This window comes from Numenius arquata, chromosome 3 (genome assembly GCF_964106895.1).
Source record: "Numenius arquata chromosome 3, bNumArq3.hap1.1, whole genome shotgun sequence".
In the NCBI taxonomy this organism is placed as follows: domain Eukaryota; kingdom Metazoa; phylum Chordata; class Aves; order Charadriiformes; family Scolopacidae; genus Numenius; species Numenius arquata.
The window spans coordinates 43,826,064-43,853,012 of record NC_133578.1 but is presented as its reverse complement, the minus strand read 5'-3'; the positions used below and the strand labels follow the sequence as shown (position 1 = coordinate 43,853,012).

Below are 26,949 nucleotides of genomic sequence, written 5' to 3'. Positions count from 1 at the left end.
AGGCAAAGAGATATTTTCTTTTTTTTTTTTTCCATAATAAGCTGAAGGTTTTCAAGAGGTAAAAAACTTTTGTTTCCAATGTTGCACTGCATTGCCAGGAAATATTTCCAAAGGAAATGAAATAAACAGCCACTATGTGATGATGCCTAACCCCTCTTTGCTGAAGTCTTGCTGAATCCTTGTCTTGTTCAGCAAGATGTCCCCACTCTGAGATGTTCTTTTCAGATCATTGTTTCTTGGTGCTTTTCCTCTAGCATCATGGCTGGAGCAGCTTAACTATACTGATTCTTCTTACTTGCATCCCAACATGCTACTTTTGGGGTAAAAATCAAAACAGAGTAGGGAGTTGGCTTTGCACAGACTACCTGGAACACATAGATTACGACGAGATGCTAGCATATGGACTTGGGCACCAGCAGATCCTTATACTTTTGCCTTCACCTAAAACTCTAAGCACACCATTTAAAGTTCTCTGAACAATTTTCCCCCCATTGTACGCCAACAGAGGAGTTCCCTGTCCCTACAGACTGGGAGCAAAAAGTGCTGAAACCTTGAGAGAAAGAAAGATTTATGTGCAGCATGTCTGACCTGATCATGTGCTGAGTGACACAAACACCTCCCCTGCATGACTGTCTCCAGATGGCTCCTAGCCTAGACTAACAAGCCCCAGATGTTGAAAACACTTCAAGAAGTTCCAAGTGGGCAAGTTCCACATTCCAGTTCCCAAGCCTGAGCTTGGCAACTGGGTCCACTTTGCACACCTGGAAATATTACAGCCCAACCATATTTTTGAAGACTGTACATCACCCTTCTGCCCATTAAATATGACATTTGCTCAGTATACTTTATTGCAATAATATCATGTCAGTTAGGCTGCAAAATTCGCTTGCTGGCAGTAAACACTTCTACTCTTGTATCTGCACATGAAATGCCGTTTTCTTTTCTTACAGCTTGAGAGGGCAGTAGTTACTGTGGAGGCAGGAATGGCAGTCATCTGCCTGACTTCTTGGGAAAACCAGGGGCAGCTGAATTCATGGAAATACCACTCTTCATCTAAATGCAGGTACTCACAGTGCAAGTGGTGGGTCTGTAGTCTTTCTGAACCAAACTAGCCCTGAGTATGGATTGAATGGGTTTCTACACTTTAAACTACAAGTTTAATTCCTTGCTTTCAAATAGCTCACATAATGTATCGCAGAGTTTTTACTATGCAGTCATGGATTTTTGCTGTGGACTGCCTGGTCCTACATACCATCTACCTCTTGGATATGAAATGGAAAGTGTTACTAATTAAGACAGGAGAAACACAAATGTAGAAGCAGAGAAAAAGGCAGAGGGAGCTCATACAGCTTCTGAGAGAAGCACTCCCAGGTTTTGGTGCTCTCGATCAAAAGTCAGGGTTGACCCCTCTCTTGTCCTGTTTGCTCTTTCCCCTCAATATTCTCAACTGCCCATTGAATGGTTGTACAGAGACACGTACTGCGGCGAGAGGAGATGCACCTTGCTTTGCCAGTTTTGCCACACAAATGGTTTGCAGAACCTGAAGAAAGCCCTCACAGTAACCCAGCAAGAAGATGCAGAAGCGGTCAGCAAATACATACGTAGGAAGGCATGGGAAAAGCACATTGTTAGGCTCTGTGCAAATGAGGGGCTCACTCTGGCCCTCACCCACATGTATGCTGACAGTATGCTTGGTGGAGCTTAGTGCTCATGTGTGGCTGAGGGCTGGGACATGCTATCCTCCCAGAGCAGGGTGAAAGTGCAGGAGGGCTGGAGGGGAGCAGCGTGGCTGGCTCAGAGAGCGAAGCAACGCAGCTCCTCTGCAGAAAAGCAGTGGGCAAAACAAGAGCATCTCTTGACTGGAGATGCTGGAGAAAGCATCTCCAGTCACTGGAGAAAATCACTGGAGAAAGCCGCCATACTCATCAGCCAGCCAAGCCAGATAGGACTGCCCTTTGTGTCACATCCCCCAACTGAGTGCCACCAAGCCACTTCACTGCCTGTGTTTCTCCTAAACTAAAAGCATCTACCAATGTACCTGTCCCCTCTGTCAAACGCGCTCAAGGAAAGATGATTACCACCTCCACTCAACCTCTGCCTCCACCTGCTTCATGCAATCTCTAATGGAGATGTCAGCAAAGTCCTAGCACAGTTTCTGGGTCCCCCACAATCTCACTGTGCACCATTTTGAAGGTGTCAATGAACAAGTCCATCCACTCTTGCCGCTCATTTCCAGTGGCAAACTTGGCTTTTTCGGCGGTAAAGGCCAAAGTTGCCACCAGCTGGGTGTACATGCTGGGGTCCTGGGTTTCCCGCGTGGAGTTTAGGAACTGGGCGATCGAATGTATGGTGCTGGGGAAATCTATGTTGACTCCCTCTTCCATGGGGCGGAAAATAAGTGGGTTTATGTTCCCAGGGTTCCTGTCATCTGCAAGTGAGCGTCAAAAGAATATTTTCAGGGCTTGCTAGCAATGGCTGTCTCTGAAGGCTACCTGGCTTTCCTATGTGCACTGCACCAGAGAAGAACAGAGCCAATGAGGGACAGAGAAATAAAGATGAAAGCCTGATTTTAAAACTTACTGTCACTTTTATGTCTGGGGAACCACGGGATTCGCGCCAAAATCAATCACACATCAACCAAGAGACTTCAGAAAATGACATGAAACATTAACTGCCCACTTCCTTCCCGCTCATCCAGCACAGGCATGATGGAGAAAGAGCAGCGCTCAGGAAGAGGGCCTCAAGGCCCAGCTTCTTTCTTCATATGGGATTGAGCCATCATGTAGCTTTGAATTCTGCTACATGCAAACTGTACACATGATGCTGTGCAGCCAGAAAGACATCCAAGGGACAGCATTATGTGAACTCCTTGCCTGGCACTCAGTCCCCTGCACTTTGGCTAGGGTCACTGCCCTGAGGTGTGCAATGCTCCTGTGCGGTATCTGGGCTAGTCAGGCCCCTGAGACCCTCCATCTCCACCTGGCTGTGCTAAACTTAAATTCAAATAACATCCCAAAGTTCAAAGCAAAGCCTTTTGCACGGGTTAGAAAGAGCATCACAGAGCGCCATGCGGTTTCTATTGAAGCAAGTGGTCAGTTCAGATTTGCTCAGCGTTTACCACTGCAGCATCCTGCTAGCACCGCAGTAATTGACGGGCCGTTACAGGGAGACAAGGGTCTGCCCTGAAAACAGGAAAACCTGGATTTCCTTTGGCAAAGCACTGAGGCAACACACCTTCAGCTGCAGATGTGAACCCGAAGTGCTGACATGCCTGGCTCTGCAAGGCAGCAGGGAGGAAGCAAGGGTGTATATAATACATGTCCCTCTCTGTGCTCTGTTGACAATATCCAGTTTGCTCCTTAAAGTGCCAGGACTGCAACTCTGACATCCATGGGGCCAAGAACAGGGCTGGCTCCCTGACCTGAACCTATCTGGCTTGTCTACAACTGGACATGCAGTGGATGTGCACGAAGCTCACTCACACACCCTGTGAAGGGCACCATCTCCATCCAAAGGGTTTGCGTGTAAATTGGCACCAACTCTTGAGATGTTCTCAGTGAACCAGAGGAAGCTAAGCACTGAGCAGAGAAGCCCCAAGCTCTGTCACATGCCTTACGTCACATCCCATCCAACATGTCCCTTGCTATGAGGCAAGTGTGATCATTGCAAATCGATGACAGCAATGCATCACGGACCATCTAGTGTGGCAGGTAGAAGGCACTTTGCCCCAAGGGCCCTGAATCCCCAGGTATCACTTAAAACTTGATCTACAGGGCTTAGCACAGACCCTTGCACACCAGGACAACTTTTGCCCATACTGAGATGGGTGTACTAGCACTTTCATAGGAGGCCCACACCTACCAAGCCATGTCACTCCACCTCCCACATCCTTTGGGGCACAGGTGTAGGTCTCCTCTCAACCTGGCCTGCCTATGGCATGGCTTGAGGGATTCGCCCAAGAGGGAACCCCCTCAGATGCCTCCTCAGACCATTTCTGTTCTGGTCCCCAGGACTGTCAGGTACCAGAGAACTATTGTCACCTTGCTTCAGGAACAGAAGCACCCAAGTGCGTAACAGGGAAAGGACCACCAACTTCACTTTGCTTTGGAGGGCTTTGATGGCGCAAGCCTAGGACAACATGAGTGCACCACTGCTTGGGTCAGTCTCTCCTGCAGTGTTCCTCAGAAATGGGGAGGCTGCAAAGACCAAAACCTTTGAAGACACCTGACCAGTCACCAGTGTGGCATGGAAAGTCATCTCCTCATGCACGGATCCGCAGGGCAAAGTTCCTCAGAGGACACTGCAGAGGAGCCTGTGTGGATAGCTCAGCATCATGGTTGGACATTGTGCTCTCTGCATGGCCATGTGCAAATACTTAAAATAGGAGCAAGAAATTTTAGTCAGAATAATTATAGCTTTTCTGTCTTCAGATTTCTGAGCATCCTGGGACTAGTTTTCCTTTGCTTTGTATGGAAACAAAGGGACTTTGAAAATTAAATTTGAGATTCTGTATAATACTGAGTTGAAGCTGGGGACTTTCACAAAAACATTCAAGGCAAGAGTAGAGATAAAAACTGCAAGAACTGGCAAAACTGTGTCCCTTATAAGCTTTGTGTATATCAGCAAATAGTGTATCTATTGTATTAAAACAGGCACAAAGACTCAGACAGACAGGATCTCTATGAATTCAGATTGCAGATCTGCCCCTTAACAAGCAAAATGTGATCAAGTAAAGCTTCCTGCAGCGAGCAGCAGCCATCTCCTTTATGCCAGAGGATCCTTGCAGACTTTTTCCTTTAATCCAACACTCTTAGATAATTGTTAATTAAATACAGCCAGTGTTAGAGAAGCCAAAGCTAATGGCACCCACTATGGTGCCATTTTCAAATGGTCCCTACCCCCTGCTCTGTCCTTGTCACTCCCAAGGAGCATCCTGCCCAGGGCTGCAGGTTGAGCTCTGCATTTCAAAGGTCACATCACATGGGTGGGAGAGTTCAGTAGGAGGTTTTGACTTGATATATAATAGAGACATGGAACAAGTGAGAAATTAATTGCCAGCTTCAGAGGTCAAAACCTGGTGTCTTCCAGGAACTAGAAGAGGGAGAAATATCAGGGCTGAGCCATGCTGATTCACTAACATGGTGCACTTGTACCTACCTGTGCAGAGAACTCATAGAGACAGAAAAAGAGCAGGAAATGAAACCCTGGAGCCCCTCCTCATGTAAAGTAACACTATTTCCCAAACTCCTGCCATTCAAAGGGAATGAACAGGGTTGCACACCCCCTTCCCACTCCTGAGCCTTGTGCACTCTCCCCCAGACCTACCACTTTGTACAGATGGCATGAAGCTATTTGTAATGTTTACCTGTCTGACAGGGCAGCTCAGGGCAGACGATCTGCGGATCTGGAAGGAAAAGAAACAAAGAAAGCTGAGTGATGTGCTGTCATCACCCTTCATGGTTTGCACAGATAGAGTGGCAGGGCAAGGTATCTTACAAGGGGAAAGGACTCCAAAGGTCTGTCCCAAAAGGCTGGCCTGTATCTAAGGAAGCACTGTTTATCCAGGGGTACATAAAGCCCTCACCATGAACGACCAGCTTATGAGCTACTGGCCAACCTGCTGGGACACAGTGTCTCTGCAATTGTTGCAACACACCATATATTTCACCACTCCAAACCCTGGGGGTGAAAACTCCAGTTCCATTAAGAACTGTGCAAGGATAGGTACAGGTAAAAATGATCGGTGCATCTGTAAGAGCAAAAGTCAGGCAAGGGAAGCAGGAGACCTGCGTGGTTGAGCAGGGAGCTTCTGAAAAAGCTCAAGTGGAAGAAGGTTGGACAGGCTGGAGAGTTGGACAGAGAGGAACCTGATGAAATTCAACAAGGGCAAGTGTACGGTCCTGCACCTGGGGACAAATAACCCCCTGCACCAGTACAGGTTGGGGGCTGACCTGCTGGAGAGCTGCTCTGAGGAGAAAGACCTGGGAGTCCTGGTGGACAACAGGACGATCATGTGTCCTTGTGGCCAAGAAGGCCAATGGCATCCTGGGGTGCATCAAGGAGAGTGTGGCCAGCAGGTCAAGAGAGGTCATCCTCCCCCTCTACTCTGCCCTGGTGAGGCCCCATCTGGAGCACTGGGTCCAGTTCTGGGCTCCCCAGTTCAAGAAGGACAGGGAACTGCTGGAGAGGGCACAGCAGAGGGCTACAAAGATGATGAGGGGCCTGGAGCATCTCTCTGATGAGGAGAGGCTGAGGGACTTGGGTCTCTTTAGTCTAGAGAAGAGAAGACTGAGGGGGGATCTGATCAATGCCTATAAATACTTAAAGGGAAGGTGTCAAGAGGATAGGGCCAGTCTTTTTTCAGTGGTGCCCAGGGACAGGACAAGAGGAAATGGGCACAAACTTGAATAGAAGAAGTTCCATCTAAACATGAGGAGGAACCTCTTTCCTGTGAGGGTGGCAGAGCCCTGGAAGAGGCTGCCCAGGCAGGTGGTGGAGTCTCTGTCTCTGGAGACGTTCAAACCCCGCCTGGACACGTTCCTGTGCAACCTGCTCTGGGTGGACCTGCCTCTAGGGGGTTGGACTAGATGATCTGCAGAGGTCCCTTCCAACCCCATATCATTCTGTGATTCTGTACAGACCTGGGCAGAGCACGTCCTCCATCTTGTCAATGAATTCCTCTGCCACCAGGTCTGAGAAGAGTCTCATCTTCTGGACTCGCTGGGGTTCATTGCAGGCGATGGAGACCAGAGTCTCACTCTGTTCTGGCTGATCAAACATGTCTCCAATGCCAATGGTGTTGACGACCACATCTCTACCACAAAGAGCGCCTAGGTTCTTGTCATCATCCCGGGGGTCGTAGCGCCCATCTGTGATCACCACAGCAAACACTTGGGCTTTCTCTCGCCTGCTTTCCTTGATGAGCTTGTTGTAGGCAAACTGAAGGGCAGACGGTGTCCAGGTGCCTCCAGCGATCCACTCCAGGCGCTTCACTGCTTCCTTGAAGCTTGACAGTGAATCAATGCGCTCATCATCAAGCTTGATGGCTTCAAAGGTCCCCTCGTGACTGTACTGCACCACCCCAACACGGGCACCTGCCAATGAAGCATCATATTACCTGGCTTTGCACCCTCAGTGAAAAGTGGAGAAAGTCAGAAAACTTTCCTATCAGCAAATAGCTGCCCGATTGGCCTACAAAACTGGGAAGGGGAAAGGGAAGAGCAGAAACTGCTGTGAAAATGCTGGACAGATGGATTGCAGCCCAGGGCAGCTACAGACAAACATGGAACCTTGAGAGATCCAAGACCCTTTTCTTCTCCCCATGCCCCATTCTGTCCCCACACAGTCCAGACCTGTCTGTGACTTGGGATCTTTGGCAATAGAACCCAGTCGGCTGACCACGTTGACAACAAAATTTTTCTCCAGGGTGAAGTTGGTGTAGCCAATACTCTCCGAGCTGTCTATGACAAACATGATGTCCAGGGCACCGCAGCGCTTTTCACAGTCTGGGGAGAGGGACAGAAGGAGGAAAACACACAGGTCAATCATGGTGGGAAAAAAAGCCACCAGGGTAGAAGAGACCATCTATGGGAAGACGGAGACAGTTAGCCATCACACAAAGCATCCACAGTGTTTGTGGTGCTGCCCACAGCTGTCAGCATAGGGAGGATTTTACAAGCATCTTTCCGTCAATGTATATCAAAAGAAACCTTTTTAATCTTGCTGTGTGGTACACTCTATCCTATCATCTGGACCATGCAACTCTATATTACAGCTCGCTGCTCCTGCGATGGCAGAGCTAAATTTTGGGAGGTAAGCTAGGCTACCCCTGCAATGCCACCACACTCAGTGGTAGGCTGGGACCGGGGTTAGCAGGGAAGGACTTCCTGTGGTTTGTCCTCTGCAGGATGCTGCACTATGCAGGTTGGCAAAGAGCCCACCATGCCAGTAGCTCAGTGCAAAGGGGAGTTCACGGGGCAGAGCTCCCTCAAGGGAGCCCCTGAAGAAGGAGGCAGCCTCTAGTGACCCCCTTTCTCCATCTCTCGAGTGGTTGTTCCCCTGCCCTGGGGAGAGGTGATGGTCTGCTCACCACAGCATCCGCACGTCTCTCGCACGTAGGTCATCACATCGCAGTCCTGCCAGCAAAAGGGTGCAGGGTGAATGTCTCCCTCCCCTTACACAGCATCTGTCCACTCTAAGGAAAAGGCTTCCCTTTCCCTTCCCACCCAGCTAGCCTCTCTTTCCTTGGCTCCCATGGGAAGCCACAGGCCACCTCTGCTGGGCAGCAGCAGAACCTGTGATGCCCTGTTTCTTTCTCAGGCTGTGCATGGCAAAGCCACGGTTGCCCCAGGAGAAAGAGCACCGAGGGCTGCAGAGCAGTGCTACTTACAGTCAGGCCAGGATCTCCTGGTGGGCCAGGGTTCCCCTGTAATAAGAGCACAGGGATTTCAGGCAGAGTTTTCCCATGACTTCTCTTTTTGAGAAGTAGATGTCAGAGCCATTAAAAACATGGCTTTTTGCACAGGTCTGCCATGGGAAGGGCAGGAAAGCCTTGCTGGGAGCCAGCAGACATATCTGACAGTTGGTGTCCCCTCCAGCAAGCCCTGCTGCAGGGAGACCCACTGGGGTCCTCTGGGCTTTAGAGCATCAAGGACAAGTAGTGAGGAGAAGGAAGGAGCTGCAGCATCTGCTCAGACATGGTGGCATGGTACTGTACCTCAGGGCCTGGTTCACCAGTTGCACCACGGGGCCCAGGCTCACCTCCTGGGCCAGGATCACCCTGGGAAAGAAGCGAAGAACGGTCAAATATTTCCCCAGCAAGGCTAACAATGCAGCCATTGGTGTTCAGGGCTCCTCCTGACCCCCTTGTCAGGCACAGCCCTGCTAAGCGTGGTCACCAGCCTGCCACAACTGAGCTTGGGGACACAGGGCAGGCAAGAGAACAGGCAGTGCTGTCACCAGCACACCTGGCAGAGGTGTGGGAGGGGGACACTGACCCTGTGGGCAGCATGGGAAGTCTGCTTACCGGTTCTCCCTTTTCTCCTTTTGTCCCTTGCACTCCTTTTGGTCCAAGCTCACCTCTTCCTCCCTGCTCGAAGGAAGGAGAAACAGATCCAGCATGGAGCACATCTGGATGTGCTCAGGCAGAGGCACTACTGCTATGAGCTCATCAAAAACACATGCCTGCCTGCCCTGGGAGAGCACCCTCTAAACCAGCAGCTCAGTGCAAATAAACAGTGTTTACATAGGCATTAACTAAGAATAAAGAAGTTGTGCAAAGCATATTTCAGATGGTTTCAAAAGGAGATGGGCTTGGGAGATACGCTGCAGGGAATAGCCAGGGCAGCCGCCAGAAGGACAGGCTCCTCGGCCATGCACCCAGAGTATCAGGCAACAACTGCTCAGAATTTCAGTCAGTACAAAAAACAGATGATAGAGACAAACACACTCACCTTGGGTCCTGGCTGCCCCTTCTCACCCTTGTCACCCTGCAAAGGGAGAGGACGGAGAAGTCGGCACCCAACCAGTACCAGCCCCGCACTGTGCACGCGTACATCCACAGCTTGCAGTGAGGGGCACAACGCCAAACAGCAGATGCAGCTTCAAGCTGATGGCTGGGGTGGTGGGCGCAGCCACCTCCCCATTACCACTACTGAAGCTGGAGTCCCCAGCACCTCTGTGATGAGGCTGATGGAGCTGTATCCAGGGTCAGTCCTGATGTTCAACTCCCTCGTCCCCTTTGCTGGCTCCATGCTTTTGTGACCCTGATAATTTTTCATCCTCCTTCCCTCTTCTCCCAGGTTGCCAAGCTCCAACAGTAACCTCCACTGAAACAGGCTTCCTCACAGTACATACATCTGCACTGGATGAGGCACACATACCTGTGGTCCTCTGGGTCCAGGGTAGCTAAAGCCAGGTCTGCCTCTGTCACCCTTTAGTAGAAAAAAAAAGACCCGTCAGAAACCCAAAGTGGCCTTTCTGATCTGGCAACGCCAGTGACAGTCAGAGCTGTTTTCTTCTTCTCTTGGGGTGAGACAACACCAGGAGCCATGGCTTCTGAAGCTGGCCCTGAAACATTGGGAACAGCTGTGTGGAGCAAGGCTTTGCAGGGTCTTGGAGATGTCACACGCTAGGGACACCTCCGAATCTGTGCAGGGTGAGGGATGTAATCAGAGCTCCTTTGGCCAGAGCATCTCTGTCCCATAGGGAGGCTCAGGATTGAGCCATTCTGTTTCCGAGGCCCACAATTTTCTGCAGTGGGAACTGCCTTTTTTTTAATAATTAAGAAAAGCATACCAAAATACCCTTTCAAATGCAGAGTTGCATTCGGGTACTTTACCTTTGGTCCTGGTGGTCCAGCATCACCTCTTGGGCCCAAGTCACCAGGGTCCCCACGCGATCCCTGCAGGATAGTGTTGGGAACAGTGGAAGAAGCAGGTGAGGATTTTCCCTGTGGCTCCCCAGCCACACAGGGGACTGTGCTGGAGAAACCAGCCCTTGAGATGATGCTGTGAGACCATCTCCCTTCCTGATGAGGTTACTGTGACAGTGACTGATTTAGCACTTGGGTTCACACATCCCATGGACCCACATGGATGTCACGGCACTACTGCCACAGTGGGATGTTGGACTAACCACAAACTCAGGACAAATGGGTGCCCGGAGAACCCCATCTTTCCTCGCCCCGTGACCCACTCTGAGGTGGTCCCTTCCATGTTGTCATGGGAACATCTGGGACTGGGAGTGATGAAGAAGCAAGGACTCCTGGGTCCTGCAATTTCTCCTTGCCCCAGGAAGGGCTGGCCAGGATCCTTTGGGCTCATTTTTGAGTCTCCCTGAGAAAAGGTCAGGCAGGGTCCCCTTGGGAGGTACAGTGCAGTCAGCTTACGTCAGTAAGGCAAGCTCTCACTGCAGAGAGAGGACACAGTCCCACAGATGCCCCAGGATGACTTACTATCTTGCCTGGCTCTCCCACAGCACCTGAAGGGCCTCGGGGTCCTGGAAGTCCTTGGTCTCCCTGTAAAGCAAAGCAAGATGCAAGAATTTACAGAGGCAGGTAGATATAGGCAAGTGTGCATCAGGAGGAAAGCTGGGTGAGCTCCCCCAGGTGGCAGCAGCACTCTCCCTCCCTCCTGGCTGTCTCCAGACCCTGGTCCATGCTTACCCTTGCTCCTTTGCTTCCAACCTCACCAGGCAGGCCACGAGGACCCTCTGGACCAGGATCTCCCTGTGAGGACGGGAAAGATATTCCTGGTTAGGGATTGCTCCAATGCTGTTTGTGTGCATGCCAGTGATCCTTCAAGTGAGGAGGCATGAGATGCTGTTTTCAAATCTGGTATTTCTTGACTTGAAATGTAGTGTCAGGGCAGTGTGCCTTCCGCACACGTCTCTCAGCATTAAGGTTTGCTGTCTTTCATCCCCTCTCTGGATCAAGCCCTGGAAAAGGAGGCTGTACCTGCTGTTACCAGGGCAGGCAGCAGGCGCAGTGGGAGCAGAGTACACATGCAAAGCCCACTGGGATCTGCAATTCCCAGCTCTGGTGCTGGACACTTTGTGGCTGGGCAGTATAGCATCACACACGCATCTTGGGCTCATCTGCAATGATCTGGGTGGTTGCTTTACCTACCCTTTCTCCTTTGGCCCCAGGAGTGCCTTTGCTGCCTTTCGTCCCTGGATCTCCACGTCGACCCTTGGCAGACACAAAAAGTCATATAAATGGGATGCGAAGATAGATGCTACCTGAACAGTGATGCCTGATGGTCCTGCCTTCTCACTCTTGGCCCAAGAGATGTCTCCTTGCCCCCTTAGCAAGCATGCGCCTGGCAGCAGGGTAGCAGGGATGCCCATGTTGGCACTGCTTGAGGGCTCTTGGGATCTTGCCTTTTGCTTTTGGGAAGCCACAGCCAGAATGTTCTTTCAGGGGGGTGGTCACCACAGTGACCACAAGCACTCATCATTCATTCCCTAAGGGCTAAAGGCTGCTTTACTTCCAGCTCATTCCGTGTTGCTTCCCCTACCAGATCTTACACAAGGACACATGCCAGCTGGGATCTAGCCTCTTGGTGCTAGTGGAGTCATGCTGCTGTATTCTGCTAGGGAACATCATGTCCAACCCAATTCCCAAGTTTTACAGTGCCCCATCACATTAGCTTGGGTCTGCATGGCACCATCGATGTCATGACATGGCTGCCCTTTTAAGAGAGCTATACTGCAACAGCCACCAGATCTCAAGTCTGTGAGCTCCTGTGAGAAGCCAGAGGTTTGGGGAACTTGCTAGAGTATAGCCAAAGAGTCCCTGGGCACCCACAGAGGCATTTGTGGTTATGTGGGAATACAGGATGCTTCTCTAAGGTGGAATGGTTAACATCAGGCTTAGGACTATGGAAGTACTGCTCTTTGAAGATGGGGGAGACAAGGACATCAGCATCTGCCCGTCTTTTGGGAGGCAGAAGGCAGGGCGGGCAGGCGGGCTAAATGGGGCCATTTCTCAGAGCTCATCCATAAAACTGCATCAGGCTCCCGTGATGTGCCTACTGTCCAGAGAGCTATTCAGACACTTACAGGTTCTCCTTTAGGTCCAGGAGGTCCCGTTTCACCTCTTCTTCCCTTACTTCCAGCAAGCCCTTGAGCTCCAGGATTGCCTGGAAGTCCCTTGGAGAAGAAAGAGAAATATAATTTGTCGGAAGAGAGGTCAAGGTGCACACACACATACCTCTTGTCTGTGTCAAGCAGTCCACCCCGAGCAGATGTGCGTAAGGGTGCGCTTCCACACACCCACCGTGCCTACATGTCAAAGCTACATGCACAGGTTCCAGTCTTGGAGCAGTGTGACGCTGTGTCATCTTTTTTCCATCAACCAGTGCAAAGGCTTGTCAACTCTTCCTTACAGCATCTGTCCAGCCTTGTCTAGAGACGGAGGGCTATTTCAGCGCCCTCCACTACGTCTGAAGTAACTGGCCATTAGCATCCTTTGGTTATAAGGTCAAGGGCAGTGGGTAAAGCATGTGTTAGATTTCTGAGCAATTAATCATTAAATTTTACTCAAATGAATAAAACAGCCTGCCAACACTGGCACTGCCACAAACGCTGAGGAAGTCATGAGACTGTGGCACGGAAAACCACAGCCAAACGGGGTCTTTCTACTCAGGAGAAGATGGGAAGAGAAGGAAAGATGTAGTGCAATGGATCGGCTAGAAAGGTAAATCCTCTTAAGCCTATGTTGCCTGCTTTTCACTGCTCTGGACAAACGCTCGAGACTTATTCTCATTTTGCTCTGGGCAGCTGCAGGGATGTTGCATAGTTCCATCTCCTGTTGCCCGCATGACATTTCCCACTGTACTGGTAGGGACATGCATGGTGGGAGCGCTCACTCAACCACCAGGGGCTTGTGCTTTCTCCATGCTGGTGCACTAATCTGCAGAATCACCAGGATGCCTTGGTAAGCAGTCATCTTTGTGCTGCAGCTGCCCCATGACCAGCAGTTGATATCACTCTGGCTCCACGCCATGTGGAATAGACCCTAATAAGACACTGGAGACATCTGAATACTGCATGAACCTACCGGGCTTCCTTTTTCTCCTGGTGGTCCCGGGGGCCCACTACGACCAGGCCGGCCAGGATCTCCCTGAAACATCCAGAAAGCAATGGTCATTGTCTGCGTTATCAGCATGTTGCTGTGCACCACTGATGTGCACCATGAGGAGCCCAAGGAGCAGGGCCAGCAAGGGTCTTCCCTTGGCTCCCGTGTCTGGCGATGGGATCCAGACCCTAGGTAGACAGAGCCTATGGGCTCTATGCGTGGCAAAGGATTTAAGAGCAAATACAAGCAATGGTGTTTAGTTGTCCCCACTGGTGGCCTCTGCCCACATTCTGCTCACTGTTCAGAGTACTTGTACCTTTATGCCTTCATCTCCTCTTTCACCTTGGTCTCCTGCATCTCCTGGGTAGCCATCAGGGCCCTAAGGGAGGGAAAGAACAAAGAATCATACATTTTAAAGTGGCAACAATATGCACTTTCCCTGCAGAATAAATCAACTGGCTTAGAAAGTTACTCTGGAGACTAAAATAGTTTTTGCTTGTTGCTAGCATTGATAAAAGGAACAGCTCCTCCTCTCTATGTGGAGGGGAGGGACACTGGGGGATCCCAGCTTCCTTGCCCATGGAAAGGAGGCACAAAAAATTCAGGCTGTGCTCCCCATTCTGGGGATCCCAGGCCTGGGATCAGGTCATGCAATTGGTTGGAAAATGGGCCAGTAACCTCTCATTGGCCGTATCTCTCTGCATGTGCAACTCATTCAGCAGCTAAAGTTGGTGCAATACATCTGATGTGCCTACTGAAAGAGTAAAGCATTCCTACCTTGTCACCAGGGTCTCCCTTGCAGCCTGGTGGTCCAATTCTCCCCAGCTTGCCCTAGAGAGATACCACGCAAAAGAAGAAGACAGAAAAGATGTAAGTGTCTGAAGGGAAAGTACAGCTTTTCCTGTTAACAGTTACTAATCTTTAACATCAACTGCTGACTGTACCTGTGATCAGTTAAAGAATAAATAGCAAGTATATTCCTTAAACAGGAGTGTGGTGTGCAGAGACAAATGGAGGAGGAAAAAGTAGTCAAAACGCCCCAAGTCGTAGCAAGGATTGGTGGGAATTCAAGCATGCTCACCCTGCACATGGGCCCTGGGTAATGGACACATCCCTGGAGACTGGATTTGGTGGTCACTCATGTCCACGGTTGTGCTGGTCCTCCATTGTGCATCTCTCATCAGAGCAGCTCAGGTTCACAGGAACCACACTGCCTGACGGACACCATGAGAGCAGTGACTGCCTTGCTCTGCACCCTGCTTTGCTGACAGTGCTTGGGCAACTCATCTCGGCTACAGAGCAGTAGTGATTGAAGGACTTTTGTGTTTTAGAGCTTCAGCAGGCATTTTAGGAGTGAGAAGAAGAACTGGTATTATCTCATAGATGTACTTGGCTGGGTATATGAGAAAGTGCAGAGCAAAACCTGGTCTAGTGAAAGGCGTACCTGCCCATGGCAGGGGGGTTGGAACTAGATGATCTTTAAGGTCCCTTCCAACCCAAACCATTCTATGATTCTATGAAAACCAATGTGTGCTGGCCAGTGGACAAAGCCAGCTTGAAATCATCTCATGATTGAAATCATCAATCTCTGCCGTGCTACATCTGCATGGCATACGGATCTAAGGGAGGTCAAGGTCCTCTCCAACCACAATAGAGGGGACAAAGGACTTCAGGGACTTTAACCTGGCTTTGGGTTGTTACAAGGTACTTGAACCTGGCTTTAGGGTTTTAATATTAAGAACAAGAAGTAGCTTAGAGATGAAATTTCAGATTCTGTGACGAACTGCCTCGAAACTCAAATTTCGGCAAAACTTTCTGTGTACATGTCCTGTAGGGGTCACTAACGCTCAAGATGAGATATCTACACCCAGTGCTCTGTCTGTATCACCTCCTGCAGCAGGAGCACAGACCGGGCTCCACACATAGTTCCTGCAGAGAACTTGCTGATGAAAGGATACCACTCTGTGACCTGAATTAATTCATCTCCAGCTAGCTCACTTATTTCCACAGGGCAGGCAGAATAATGTGCAAGTAAGTTCATAGAAACCTCAGTCAGAGGGGCTGGGAGCAACAAAATAAGCTTTGGAGACCAGGGTGGGTAAAGAAATGAAACAGCAGCAGTGACCTTACAGAGTGCTCCCAAGTAGCGTTACCTTCTGTCCATCTGTGCCGTTCCTGCCTGCCAAGCCAGCAGCACCCTGAGATCAAGGGGGAAAAAAAAGAGGGATCAGTGCTCTGTTAACACACACTGAAGGGTTGGTAGCTGGAACAACAGGCAAGTCAGAAAATGTCCTTTCTTACCCTCCGTCCATCTGATCCAATCTCTCCCTGGGGGAAGAAGAGGACAGGAGTCATCCACTCTGCCTACATCACCTCCCACTCATTTGCAATGTAAAAACATCACCACTTCACAAGACCTAGAGCAATGCCTGAAAGAGGAGACAGGCTTCTGGAATGCCCCTGGAAATCCCCCCCACCCCCAATTACATATTAACACAATTACATATTAATAGAGTTGCTATTCTCATCATTACAGCTAAAATCTCCCTCTTTGCAACAGAAAGGTGTCCCTCCCATCCCAGTGCACAGACATGCCATTTGGTCTCTTCTTCCTCACCTTCTCTCCTTTCAGCCCTGGGACACCCTAGACAAAAAGAAGAAAAACCTGGTGTTAGTGCCTGGGGATCAGCAGGTGCAGGAGCAGCGGAGAGCAGGGGTCTCCTGTGGGAAACAGGCAGGTGAGAGGGAGAAGCAGAGTTCCCCCTGCTTTACCAAAAATCAATGAATGCAAAGAGCTCAGTCACTGGCTATGGGATTCTTACCTTGGGACCAGGGTATCCAATTGGACCTTCAATACCTGGGTCACCCTTAAGGGAAGAAGACATCAAGAGTTAGCTTGAAAGAAGCAGAGATGCGGCCCCAGCTGATGCAGGGACAGCACTGCTGGCTGCGGTGGTGGTGGACTCAACTCACAACTCACCTGTCGTCCCTTCAGCCCAGGGGAGCCTGGCTCACCCATGTTCCCCTTTGCACCCTACGGAAAGAAAACACCCAACATAAGTCTGGGCTTGGTGCTGACTGTGAGAAAATGGCATGAGCATGAGGATGCTAGGAGCGTGAGGTTCACTGTGGCAGCTCCTACCGAGCTTGGGGCAGTGTGCTGGTAGAGTGGGACCTGCTTTATTCTGAGGAAGCCAGGGAAAGGCTGTATGGGGACGGAAGCACACAGAGCTGGGGGCAGGAGAGTGAGACACCCTGCACACGTGAGAGCTCTGCTCTTGAGAATGGCAGAATCAGAGATAACTGCTGCCTCGCTCCTGTTGTCATCAGGTGCTGAAGGTGCCAGCTGTGGCTAGCAGAGCTGATGCTCAGATGCCTGTCTGCACTACTGTCAATGCATCAGCCTCACATGGACATGAGGAGACACTGTGCTGGCTGTGTGCTCCATTGACTGCAGCATGGCAATCTCCCAGGGCCAAGTCAGATGCTGAGGAGTTATTTCCCATCTGGGTGCTATGCCTGTGAAGGCTGCTGCAGCTGAGGCGAGATCTAGGGCATCCTGCAGAGTCTGTGGCAAGGCACGGGCGTTATTCTCTTCCCACAGGTTCGGGCGACTTACCTTCTGCCCTCGGTATCCCTTGGGACCCGGTGGACCTGCAATCTCCAGGCAGCTCATCTTGTAGCACTGAAATACAAATTAAACATGTGTAATCACTGTGCTGCAGCTCACTGGCTGCTTCACGTGCTGAGGCAGCTGGCACCGGCAGCTCAGCGCTGCACCACAGCTCCCCACACACCTCTCCCCACGACTGCAGGGCTAAAAACTACTATGGCTCCAGCTGGGGCAGTGTCAAGGCAGCGACAAGCATGCAGAAAAATGCTGCCCGTAAATTAAAAGCAGAAAGGTGCCACAAGCACAATCATTATGTCTTGTCTCTGGGCCCAAACTGAAAGAACAGGACTGCTAAGTGTCAGGTGAGGTGGGGTAGGCTTGTGCTTCTGGGGCCATCAGGGTACGCGCATGCCCTTTGGAGCACTGCTCTGCACGCTCTTCCCTATGTATGCCAAACCCTGCCTCTGTGATACCAGCGGGGCAGGGGCTTCAGCTTGCAGAGTACCTACAAAACATGCCTCCAAAATGATAAAATGAGTCTAGTCAATAGACCTGAATACATTGCAGGTGAGAGGGAGGCAGAAAGTGAAGAGTCCAGTGTGTCATTTTAATCACTGGGTAAAGAGATGGATTGCCAGCTCTGCACTGATCCACAGGTGGGAAGAGACATATCCAGTGCAGCTCGCTGCAAAATCTGGCCTGCTACTTCAGGGTACGAGTTGGTCTTCTCTAAATGAGGCAACTTAAGCCTGTGTTGCGTGGCAATGACATGCTGCTCACTCACCTCTCCATAGGCTTCATGTTTCTGCAAAGAAGAAAACAGGATGGACATAATCAGTTAAAGTGGTCAGCCCCAAGAGAAAAGCAGCATCACACCCTTGGAGATGTGTGTGACAGTAAGGGAGAGGAGGTGGTAAAGGTTCCATGGCTTCAAAGATGTTCTCAGTAGAATCCTCAGTTAACAGTGCCTCCCAGGTGAGGCCTCAAAGACCATGCTGATGGTGAGCACATCTCAGTGCTGCACACTCTTCCTTGCGCCCCTGGATGGGGAACCAGCTGGGGTATGGATCTGTCCTTGAGCAAGAGCCAGGACTAGGGTGGCAGTCTGCCCAGACATGCAGACATGCTGGGGAACAGAGACACAAACCAAGAAGTCCTGGTTAAGCACCTAACCAGAGAAATCAGAGACGCTCAAGACTCCATTTTCCCGGTAAGTGCTAAAAGGACATAGAAAAGGAAGAGGAACAAGTTGGAGGCTCTTCCCTGCTAGAGATGCTCTCTAGAGCCCTCCTAAAACCCCATGCGGAGGTGCTCAGAAAGCATCCCCCCCAACCACGTGCTACTTCTCTTGTCCCACCCCCTTATACACCCTGCACCTCAGCTGGAACTCCATACCATAACTTGGATTATCCTCTCGATGGTGTTCACGTCGATGTTCAGACTGTCTTTCTGCGTGATGGCGTAGTTGTTGCGGTACAGCTCGTGTGGCAGGTTGGCGATCTCCCGCAGTCCCTGCTCGTAGACGTTCTTGCTGGGGGCCACTGCAAAGAGCTTGATCCCCATGTCTCGCGCCCTCTCAGCCTGCATCTTCATCCCCCCGCAGGGGCTGCCAGTGACATGGCCATCAGTGATGACTACCGCAAAGTTCACACCTGAGGCCATCTGGGTCTGAATCTGCTCTGTCATGTTGGAGATAGCGCAGTCCGTGAAGGTGCCCCGGCCAAGGTAGTTAATAGCAGACAGCCTGGGGAGGTATATGTCTTTGCTGCTCGTTAAAGGGCTGTAAATTTCCACCACATCTGAGTAATGAAGTCCACCAAACTGCCAAGTGATGTAGACTTGGTTCTGGTAGAGTTCAGTCTCCAGCTTATTGATGAACTCAGGGATGAACTGCTTTATTTGATCCACAAGGCTCTGGATAGGCACAGTCTGCAGAGCAACACTCTCCGAGGTGTCAATGATGAAGTACACATTGATGGGGCAGTCCCTCTTCTCTGCATGGAAACAATTATTCAGACCATGTCAGAGCACTTCATGCACCACTGCACCCCCTCCACTGTCCCCTAGAAACCTGCACCAGGAAGTGTATAGAGGACAGCACAGAGATGTGAAGAGAACAAACCACAGCATGAGGTTTGAGGTTCGGCTTCCTGTGAGGGTGTTGCAGCTCTTACTAATGAGGACATATTTCCTCCTGGGTTGGAGGAAATGAGGAAACTGAGGACTAAGTGCCAGGTTTGAATGAAGAAGAGCAAGGGTGTCACTTTTGCTCTCCTGCACTAAATGAATGCCCTGCCTGCCAGGCTGCTGGTTGCTCTCTGATTTATAAACATTTTCACAGTGATCATACCCAAGTGTGATACTGGAAAAAGCACAAGTCTCATTAGCTCTAGCAGTAACATTTTTGTTTGAGTCAGATGACTCTCCAGCACTCAGGAATTCAAAATCCTAAGATCTGCTCACTATTGACTCAATCTTGACAATCTGGCCATTTTTTGTAAAAGTCAGGCTGGACACATAAACCGCTTGCTCTTCACTGCAACTGAAAAGCACTGAAATCATCAAAATGGACTATTCTCTAACATCAGATACAGAGCTGAGCTCTGGAGATTGACTGGTATTTATTACTGTATCAGCTAGGAGAAAGCATCACTGGCAGACCTCAGCTGTTCAACCTCTACCTCTCTGCACTCCAATGTGTACCCAGAAATGGAAGTTTTGGTGGAAGAGGGTGTTCCCTACAGACAGATTGCTACCCCAGGGCACTGCCCAGGAGTGCAAAGGGGCAGGAGAGGTGCAATTAGCCACTGCCAGTTCCTTGTGAGCAGGCTCTACAACTGAGCATGGCCATTGCTTCTGGTGAAATTGCTGCCTACAAAGGAGAGAGACACACAAATTATCTGGTTAATACCTGCACAGGAGGTTGGAGTGACATCTCCAGGATCACCATCAAACTGAGCATGCAGAGGAACTAGAGCCACACAAAGGAGAGTGGAAAAAAAGACTTCTTGGAACATCTCAGCAGTTCCTCTGTATATTTAGATACCTGTGGGAAAACGCAAGTTACACGTTAAGCACAATATACAACCTCCTATCTCTGCTGGGAAGACACAAAGCCAGCCAATACTCCTTGTAAACCCTGTGTGTGAAAAACACAACTTGTCCATCACTGTGATGCATCACCAGGCCACTAATGTAGATTTTTATATTGACTTGAAAGCTAAGGATTTAAAATATTTCCTTTGTTGGAGTATGGGCAAATTATTTAAAAGTGCTTTAGCTCCTCTGTCAGTCTGAAGGGAGGGATCAGGTTGTGGAGCTACTGACAGTGCATCAGGATCTTCTGATTTCATGGTTTCTCTCCAGGTGTGTGTCTGTCTGCTCCATGACCACATTGACTCCATTACCCCGGATCCACGTAAGCATCCATGCTCACTTCTTCGCCTGCTTACCCAGGTCACCAATGAAGGTGTGCAGTAGGTCCTTTTCACCTCCAACTTGCCATGTTGGTGTGGTGATGCCTGTGTATACTGAAAAGGTACAAAATCCCCTGCTTAACAGTGCTGCTTTGTAGGCTGTACAACCTATGGAGTGAAGGGATGAATAAACAAGCACTTGAAGAAATGCACATCTTTAGCATTCAACCCATCGCTGGGCCTCCGAGGTCCCAGCTGCACATGGGAGTATATTTTATGTAGGGTTATGATAACTTAAGCAGCAGAAGAGTTAGAGATCTAGTCTGAAAAGTTATTGGGAATGTATATATAAATGTCCAGAAGAACCCAGGCTTTGAAAGGGTATTCACAGATAAATCTAAGTGACCCTTATCAACAGCAAAGAATACAGCGGAAGAGGCGATGCTTGCCTTTATGTCTAGAGGACAATCACACTAACCATCACGGTCCCCTGAAGGCACACAGACCAAGTGGTAGCATAGATGATTTTCTGCTTGGTGGTCAACACAACACAAACCAAAAAGGGGCATGTGTGACCTCTGTTAGGAAAAGAAGGCCTAAGTCCAGTCCAGAAAGAGAGCTTCTTCCTTATATGGTGTTTTTGGGTAGCTCTTGGAAGAGTCCAAGGCTTGAATGGACACTGAGAGTGTATTTGGTTGCAATGGCAGTGCAGGGGGAGAGCAAATTAGTAATGCAGTTGAGCTGCTGCCTTAGTTGCATGAGAAACTGCACTACCTGAGGAAATACAGACAGCTCAGCTCCCCCTGCATCTCTCTAGAGACCTCTCTCCACGTGGTAACCAGCTATTCCCTGGTGGGACACATTCCATTCCAGTTTACGCTGCAAGCTGCAGCATCACAGGGTTCTGCAAACTGGTTTATGCTGTAAAGGCTGGTTCGTACCAGTGCTGCCAATATCCTTACAACAGGGACAGCTTTCCTCCTTGCTAAGGCTTGTGCGTATGCTAACAAGCCTGGGAGAGCCAGTGCTCAGGCCAGATTTTAGGTAGGGGAAGGAGAAACCCTCATAATCTTTGGGATCTCCTGGGGGAAGAGGACAAGATGTACAGAGATCTGAAAGCTTCGGGAACACCAACGTGAGGTGCTTCACAGACATGGCTCAGCAAAGCCCTCTGACATTGAGGGCCACTCACGTGCCTCCAGCTCAGCACTCAAATGTCCCTACCAAGTAGTTCATGGGTCCTTTCCCCCTCTCCCCAGCACAGAAAGGACGCACAGCTGTTTGCAAAGAGACCTGACTGTGGCCTCATGAAGTCCCTGCATAGGTAAGCATGGCTCAACTTTCATTGCACTGCAGAGAACAGCGGAGGTATCGCAAGGATAAAAGATTTTAATGCTAAAGGAGCATTTTAGTTAAGATCAAGACTTCCTCCCTCTAGCCTTATTATAGGCTTCCCTTGTCTTATTTACCCTCCACAGAGTTGCAGGAGACCCTGATCTCTTGTAGGACACAACAGCTTTGTGCCTTCAGACAGCACCATTTTAGAGCCAGTCTTATGTGATGGCTGAGGAAGCTGGAGACATCAGCTTTTGGAGAGGCTGGGAGCATGGAGGCTTTGGCCGAGCGCCTGACTCACAGATGACGGCGTCCTGAATTTAACCACCTCCCTCCCTTCTGCCGTGCGTGCATGCCTGGGGAAGAACTGCTCTCCAGGCAGAGCTGCGAGGAGCAGTTAAACTGCACAGGCAACCAGGGCCAGCTCTGGCACAAGAACTGCCCCTGCCTGCCGCCGGCGGGGCTTTGGGCTGGATCAGTGAGACACCACGGCCCTGGCCTCTACAGGGGCAGAAAGGTGAGGCAGAAAAGTGACAGCTGAAAACTCTAGACACACTTCGCTTCTTTGCGGTCCTGTTGCAGGCGGCCTCCTTTACTTCACTCTGCCACAGGCACCGTCTCCCTCAGATGGGATCTCTGTGCCTCCAGCTGCATTAGCCTTCTGCTATACCAGCACCTCACCCGGTCATTAACCGTGGATGGACACATAGGGGGGAGGCCCCTCTCACCACCTAAGGGGTCTCCGAGGCGGGGTGGGTGACGGTGCCTATTCTGTCATCCGCAGAGCACTATCAGCTGTTGTGGTTCTCTCACAAACTTCGTAACATTTGGTATTTTCCTTAAAGCTCCACCTCCTGCTGCGAAATGCTCAAATGGAAATCTCAGATTTCACCAGCAAAAGGGTATATTTCGGACTAATACATTTTCTGAATGTTAAAGACAATTTTTGAACGCTGACAGTCCAGAAAACTAATGGAAAGAGCAAATTGGGAGCTAACTCATTACATTTGAATACTTGGGTCTGCCCATTCTGTTCTTCCTTGACCTTTTTCTCTCTGCAAGAGCAGGACCATGATAGTGTAGGAGCAAGGCCTTACCAAGGATTTCTCTTAAAATTTCCTTCTCTCACTATTTGTATTGTTGAGTGATGCACTTCTTTCGCCATGAGATGCACATAAAGGAAAAAAGAACAGGGTATCTTGACCAGGGGTTTTGGGTCCTCTGAATAGATTTTGAGGGCACTGCTTTGCACCATCCTCCCTGCATTAGGGTCTATGATCTTACATAGTGCCTCAGGTGCTCAGCAGAAAAATGCATGGTCTTCTCTGCTGCTCCCACACTCAGATCCTAAGTGACCTGGCTGTTACCCACATAATTGCAAAAGTATATGGAGTTATCTACACAGAGCCCTGCAAAAATGATGGTCTTGTGGAGAACCTGAGTTCCCTGCTTGTTCTCTTCCCGCCCTGAGCAACTGAACCAAATGTAATATTATGGCAAACAAATGACTTGCAATGACTCTTTCAAATGTGCCAATTACTTGCGCTCTCAAATATGATTATCAGATAGATCAGATTTTAATGGACTGGAAAGGTCACCTCATGTGCCTAGCCAGGCAGAGCCACGGTCTGTCTTATCCCACACATCAATATTTCTGAAGTTCCTCCTGGTGCACTGTGTATTTCTCCTTCAATACTACAGCACCTATTATAGCTGAGCAAATTGTTTCCAAATTTACAAAAATTCAAGTGCTCCACTCTCTAAGATAACTCTGCCTGCAAGGAGCTTATTTAAAGCCACAAAAAATGAATTACTCTCAAGAAAGGAGAATTATGCCAGCTACGTCATACACAGAATAAAAGTTTGAAACTGCACTGCTACTCAGACATGGACCCACTCCCAATTTTTTCATGGCCATGCCCACTGGACAGTGCCTGCAGTGCCATCCACTTGTGCAGGCAACATTTTACACCAGTCAAATGTTTGCTAAATAAAATAAAATCAGGAAAAAAAACGTGACCCATTTGGAACAAAAGCTCTCATAAATGCACATCCTCTTCCTTGTTTGCATGCCCATGGTTTGCACATTGCATGAGCAGGGAACTTCAATGTTTCTCGCAGTCACTACTCAAAGGCGCCCTGTAGTTTTAGTCCTGGGCACACCACCCAAGGGGAAGGCTTCCCCACAGCGGCAAGGAGCCCTCCAGCTCTCCCAATCCAACTATCCTAGGACTTCAGCCGGGGGAAGCTCAGGCCGCAGGAAGGCTGGGGGCAGCAGCCCCCACTGGGTGCTCTGGCTGCAGGACTGCGCCTGCCCCCCAAGGAGGTGCTGCAGCCCCCCTGGAGTTTCGGTGCTGGCAACCAGAAACCTCCATTTAGAGCACTCATGCAGACCTCTGCCATCAAAAAAAATAGCCGACCCAAGAAGGCAAGCGCAATCTGCTCGCAGGCATTTCCAAACCTGCTGTTTCCCCTCAAAATAGAAGAGCTTGTGCTGATGAAACTCAGCCTAACAAGGTGAGACGAATCACAGGTTAGTCTAATCCATATCTTCTGAAATTCTTAAAATCACAGAGGAATTGTGGGGCAGAACAGTCGCTCTGCTGCACAGCAATAGCGGAATAACGTGGTGCTACTGCTGCCACCACTTCAGTGTAGCCAGTGAACTCAAGTCAGTTGCCCCAGGGGAGAATTTGGCTCAACAGGTCCTCCCGGAGGGATTTTCTAGACCTCTGGCCCTGGCAGATGAGAGTCTGTGGCTCACACTACCCACACCTGGGAAAAACTCTTGGAAAAACGCCCAAACTAGCCCAAAGCTGAAAGCAACAGAAAAATATATACTCTTTTATAACAGATAGCGTCTAAATACAATGTGCCTGAAATGAGCAGCTTGCTGGAGAGCCTGTGATCGGCGGCAAGAGCTGTGCAGCCTGCAGGGACACAGGCTGGGATTTCACAGGCTGGCTGTTTTATTCCTAGCTGGAGAACCGTAAGTAAATAGCCGCGCAACAGCCGTACGAGGAGAGGAAAACTCTGCCTACCTGGAAAAAAAGGTCGTAAAAATTTCCTCCGAAATGTCAGGAAAAGGACTTTGTGTAGCCCCTCATATCAGGAAGGCTCCCGCATCCCCGGCTGGAAGTGTGAGCTCCCGGGCTCTGGGTGCTCGGGCGTCTGCGGGGAGGAGCGTCCGGGCGCAGCGGAGGCGTCTCAATCCCAGTCCCTCTATTCCCTGGCAAACTCCATGGAACTGCCCTCTGTATTCCTCCCCCTTCCACACCAGGCAGCGCCTCAATTGCAGTAGCCGCAGACATCCACGGGGAGGCGCTGTGGGTCCGCCGACACCTCGCTGCGGCCTCCTCCCAGCCGCCCCCCGCCCAGGGCAGATGCTCGGCTGGGGCGAGGCTGTCGTCTTTGGAGCTGAAGGCATTTCTGTTTTAAACAAACTGGAAAAAGTCTAATTTTTCCATTATGAGAGGCCCCTTTTCGTAGTTGGCATTGCTGCCCCACATATTTATACCATCAAATGGTATTCCTCTTTCTTCCCCCTCCCCCCTCCTCTTCCCGTCCTAGTACTGTGTCCTGAGTGGAACAAAACGAGAACATTTCAATAAAGAGCAACTTGCATCTTACCCTTTACAAATATCCAAGTCTTGCTCAGAGTCATCCAAGTCTGAGTATTACCTCTCTGTATTGATTCATTTCTAGGTTTGGGGGCTTTTGTTGTTGGGTTGGGTTGTGGGTTTTTTTTTTTTGTTGTTGTTATTTTGCGTTTGGTTTGGGGTTTTTTAAATTTTTAATTTCACAGGAAACTTCCGGCTCTGCTAAATGAAATATAGGGGCAAATGTCACAACAAAATATGGACAACAGCAATGTCTTTCAGGAATATGGCCTGCTATCCCTTGAGCTATGACTCTCTGTCTCCAAACTTCTGTGTAAATGGACAGTGTGAAGGGGACAGAATGAGGGCACAGCTGCCAGACAAGGCAACCACGATGGGGAAACCCAATTTAACTCTCATTTCACTCTACCGACTCCCAAGTAATTTCAAAAGCAAAGGATTCGTCTCAAGAGATCTCAAGAGTAAGCCACTACCCCACCAGAGTTGATCTACAGGAACATGTTGCTCAGGCTGTTTGTGCTTGTGAAAAACATCTGAACTGCCAGGTGAAAATAATAAACAAAATTCTGTGTAGCTACTAGTGCTTAAAAATGTACATTTCTGGAGTATCTTCTGTATGAGCAGCTTCACCAGGAGTACTCTGGTGGTCTTGGAAGTGTTAGATTTATAGTTGGACTTGATCTTAAAAGTTCTTTTCCAACCTAAATGATTCTGATTCTATGATATTCAAGCAGCACCGATAGGAACCTCAGCCATAAGCTAGAATTTTATGGGCCAGTTTTCCCGTTCATCTCAAAGCCCTGTGACAGAAGCAGGACGAGGGGTCCAGCTTCTGATGACAGTGATTTATCGGACAGTACATGAGATGTTTAAGTAAAGCATTCACACCATACACCAGGCCATTTCTTTTGCCTACTTTGCTGCTGTGTGCAAGGTCTGTTGTGTCCCTGAGTACCCATCTGTTGTGGTTTAGCCTCAGCCCACAACAAAGAACCAACCAAGCCCCGTTCTCTGGACTCCACCACCACCGTATCGGAAAAAAAAGGCGAAACTCGGGTTGAGACAAAGTCAGTTTAAAAGAACAGTGAAGGGAACAAGAAAACAACACCACCACAGATAGAAGAATGGACAAACACGATTAGGGTACCAGGCTCACCCCTCACCGACCAGACCCAGGATTCCCCAACTCAGTGGAATACCTGTGTCCCTGTCCCTGCTCGAGCCTGCGGAAATTAACCCTGTCCCCACTGGAACCGGAACACCATCAATGCTGCTTCTAATCCACATTCCGTATTTCTATTTCTAGGTAAATCTGCCCCTGCAGAAGCTGTTTCTCCAGCAAAATGTCTTATCACAAGCAACTGGATAGCACGTCTGTCTCCCACA

General features: G+C 49.7%; 1 protein-coding gene across 1 annotated transcript in view; it reads right to left on the bottom strand.

Annotated features, from left to right (window-relative positions):
- COL6A2 (collagen type VI alpha 2 chain) overlaps positions 1-25,158 on the bottom strand; it is a 30,655-nt gene extending 5,497 nt beyond the window's left edge. Inside the window, exons 1-27 of the mRNA XM_074145759.1 lie at positions 24,985-25,158; positions 20,104-20,238; positions 18,588-19,186; positions 17,977-17,997; positions 17,199-17,264; positions 16,560-16,613; positions 16,402-16,446; positions 16,197-16,223; positions 15,881-15,907; positions 15,733-15,777; positions 14,357-14,410; positions 13,896-13,958; positions 13,562-13,624; positions 12,562-12,651; positions 11,627-11,689; positions 11,165-11,227; positions 10,955-11,017; positions 10,340-10,402; positions 9,882-9,932; positions 9,453-9,488; positions 9,026-9,088; positions 8,717-8,779; positions 8,390-8,425; positions 8,090-8,135; positions 7,353-7,505; positions 6,642-7,094; positions 5,366-5,404 (exon numbers count right to left, since the gene is read on the bottom strand). Of these exons, the coding sequence (XP_074001860.1) occupies positions 5,366-5,404; positions 6,642-7,094; positions 7,353-7,505; positions 8,090-8,135; positions 8,390-8,425; positions 8,717-8,779; positions 9,026-9,088; positions 9,453-9,488; positions 9,882-9,932; positions 10,340-10,402; positions 10,955-11,017; positions 11,165-11,227; positions 11,627-11,689; positions 12,562-12,651; positions 13,562-13,624; positions 13,896-13,958; positions 14,357-14,410; positions 15,733-15,777; positions 15,881-15,907; positions 16,197-16,223; positions 16,402-16,446; positions 16,560-16,613; positions 17,199-17,264; positions 17,977-17,997; positions 18,588-19,186; positions 20,104-20,209 (2,452 nt within the window). The 5' untranslated portion in view covers positions 20,210-20,238; positions 24,985-25,158. The remainder of the gene's footprint in view (positions 1-5,365; positions 5,405-6,641; positions 7,095-7,352; positions 7,506-8,089; positions 8,136-8,389; positions 8,426-8,716; positions 8,780-9,025; positions 9,089-9,452; positions 9,489-9,881; positions 9,933-10,339; positions 10,403-10,954; positions 11,018-11,164; positions 11,228-11,626; positions 11,690-12,561; positions 12,652-13,561; positions 13,625-13,895; positions 13,959-14,356; positions 14,411-15,732; positions 15,778-15,880; positions 15,908-16,196; positions 16,224-16,401; positions 16,447-16,559; positions 16,614-17,198; positions 17,265-17,976; positions 17,998-18,587; positions 19,187-20,103; positions 20,239-24,984) is intronic.
- Positions 25,159-26,949: the final 1,791 nt, after the last annotated feature.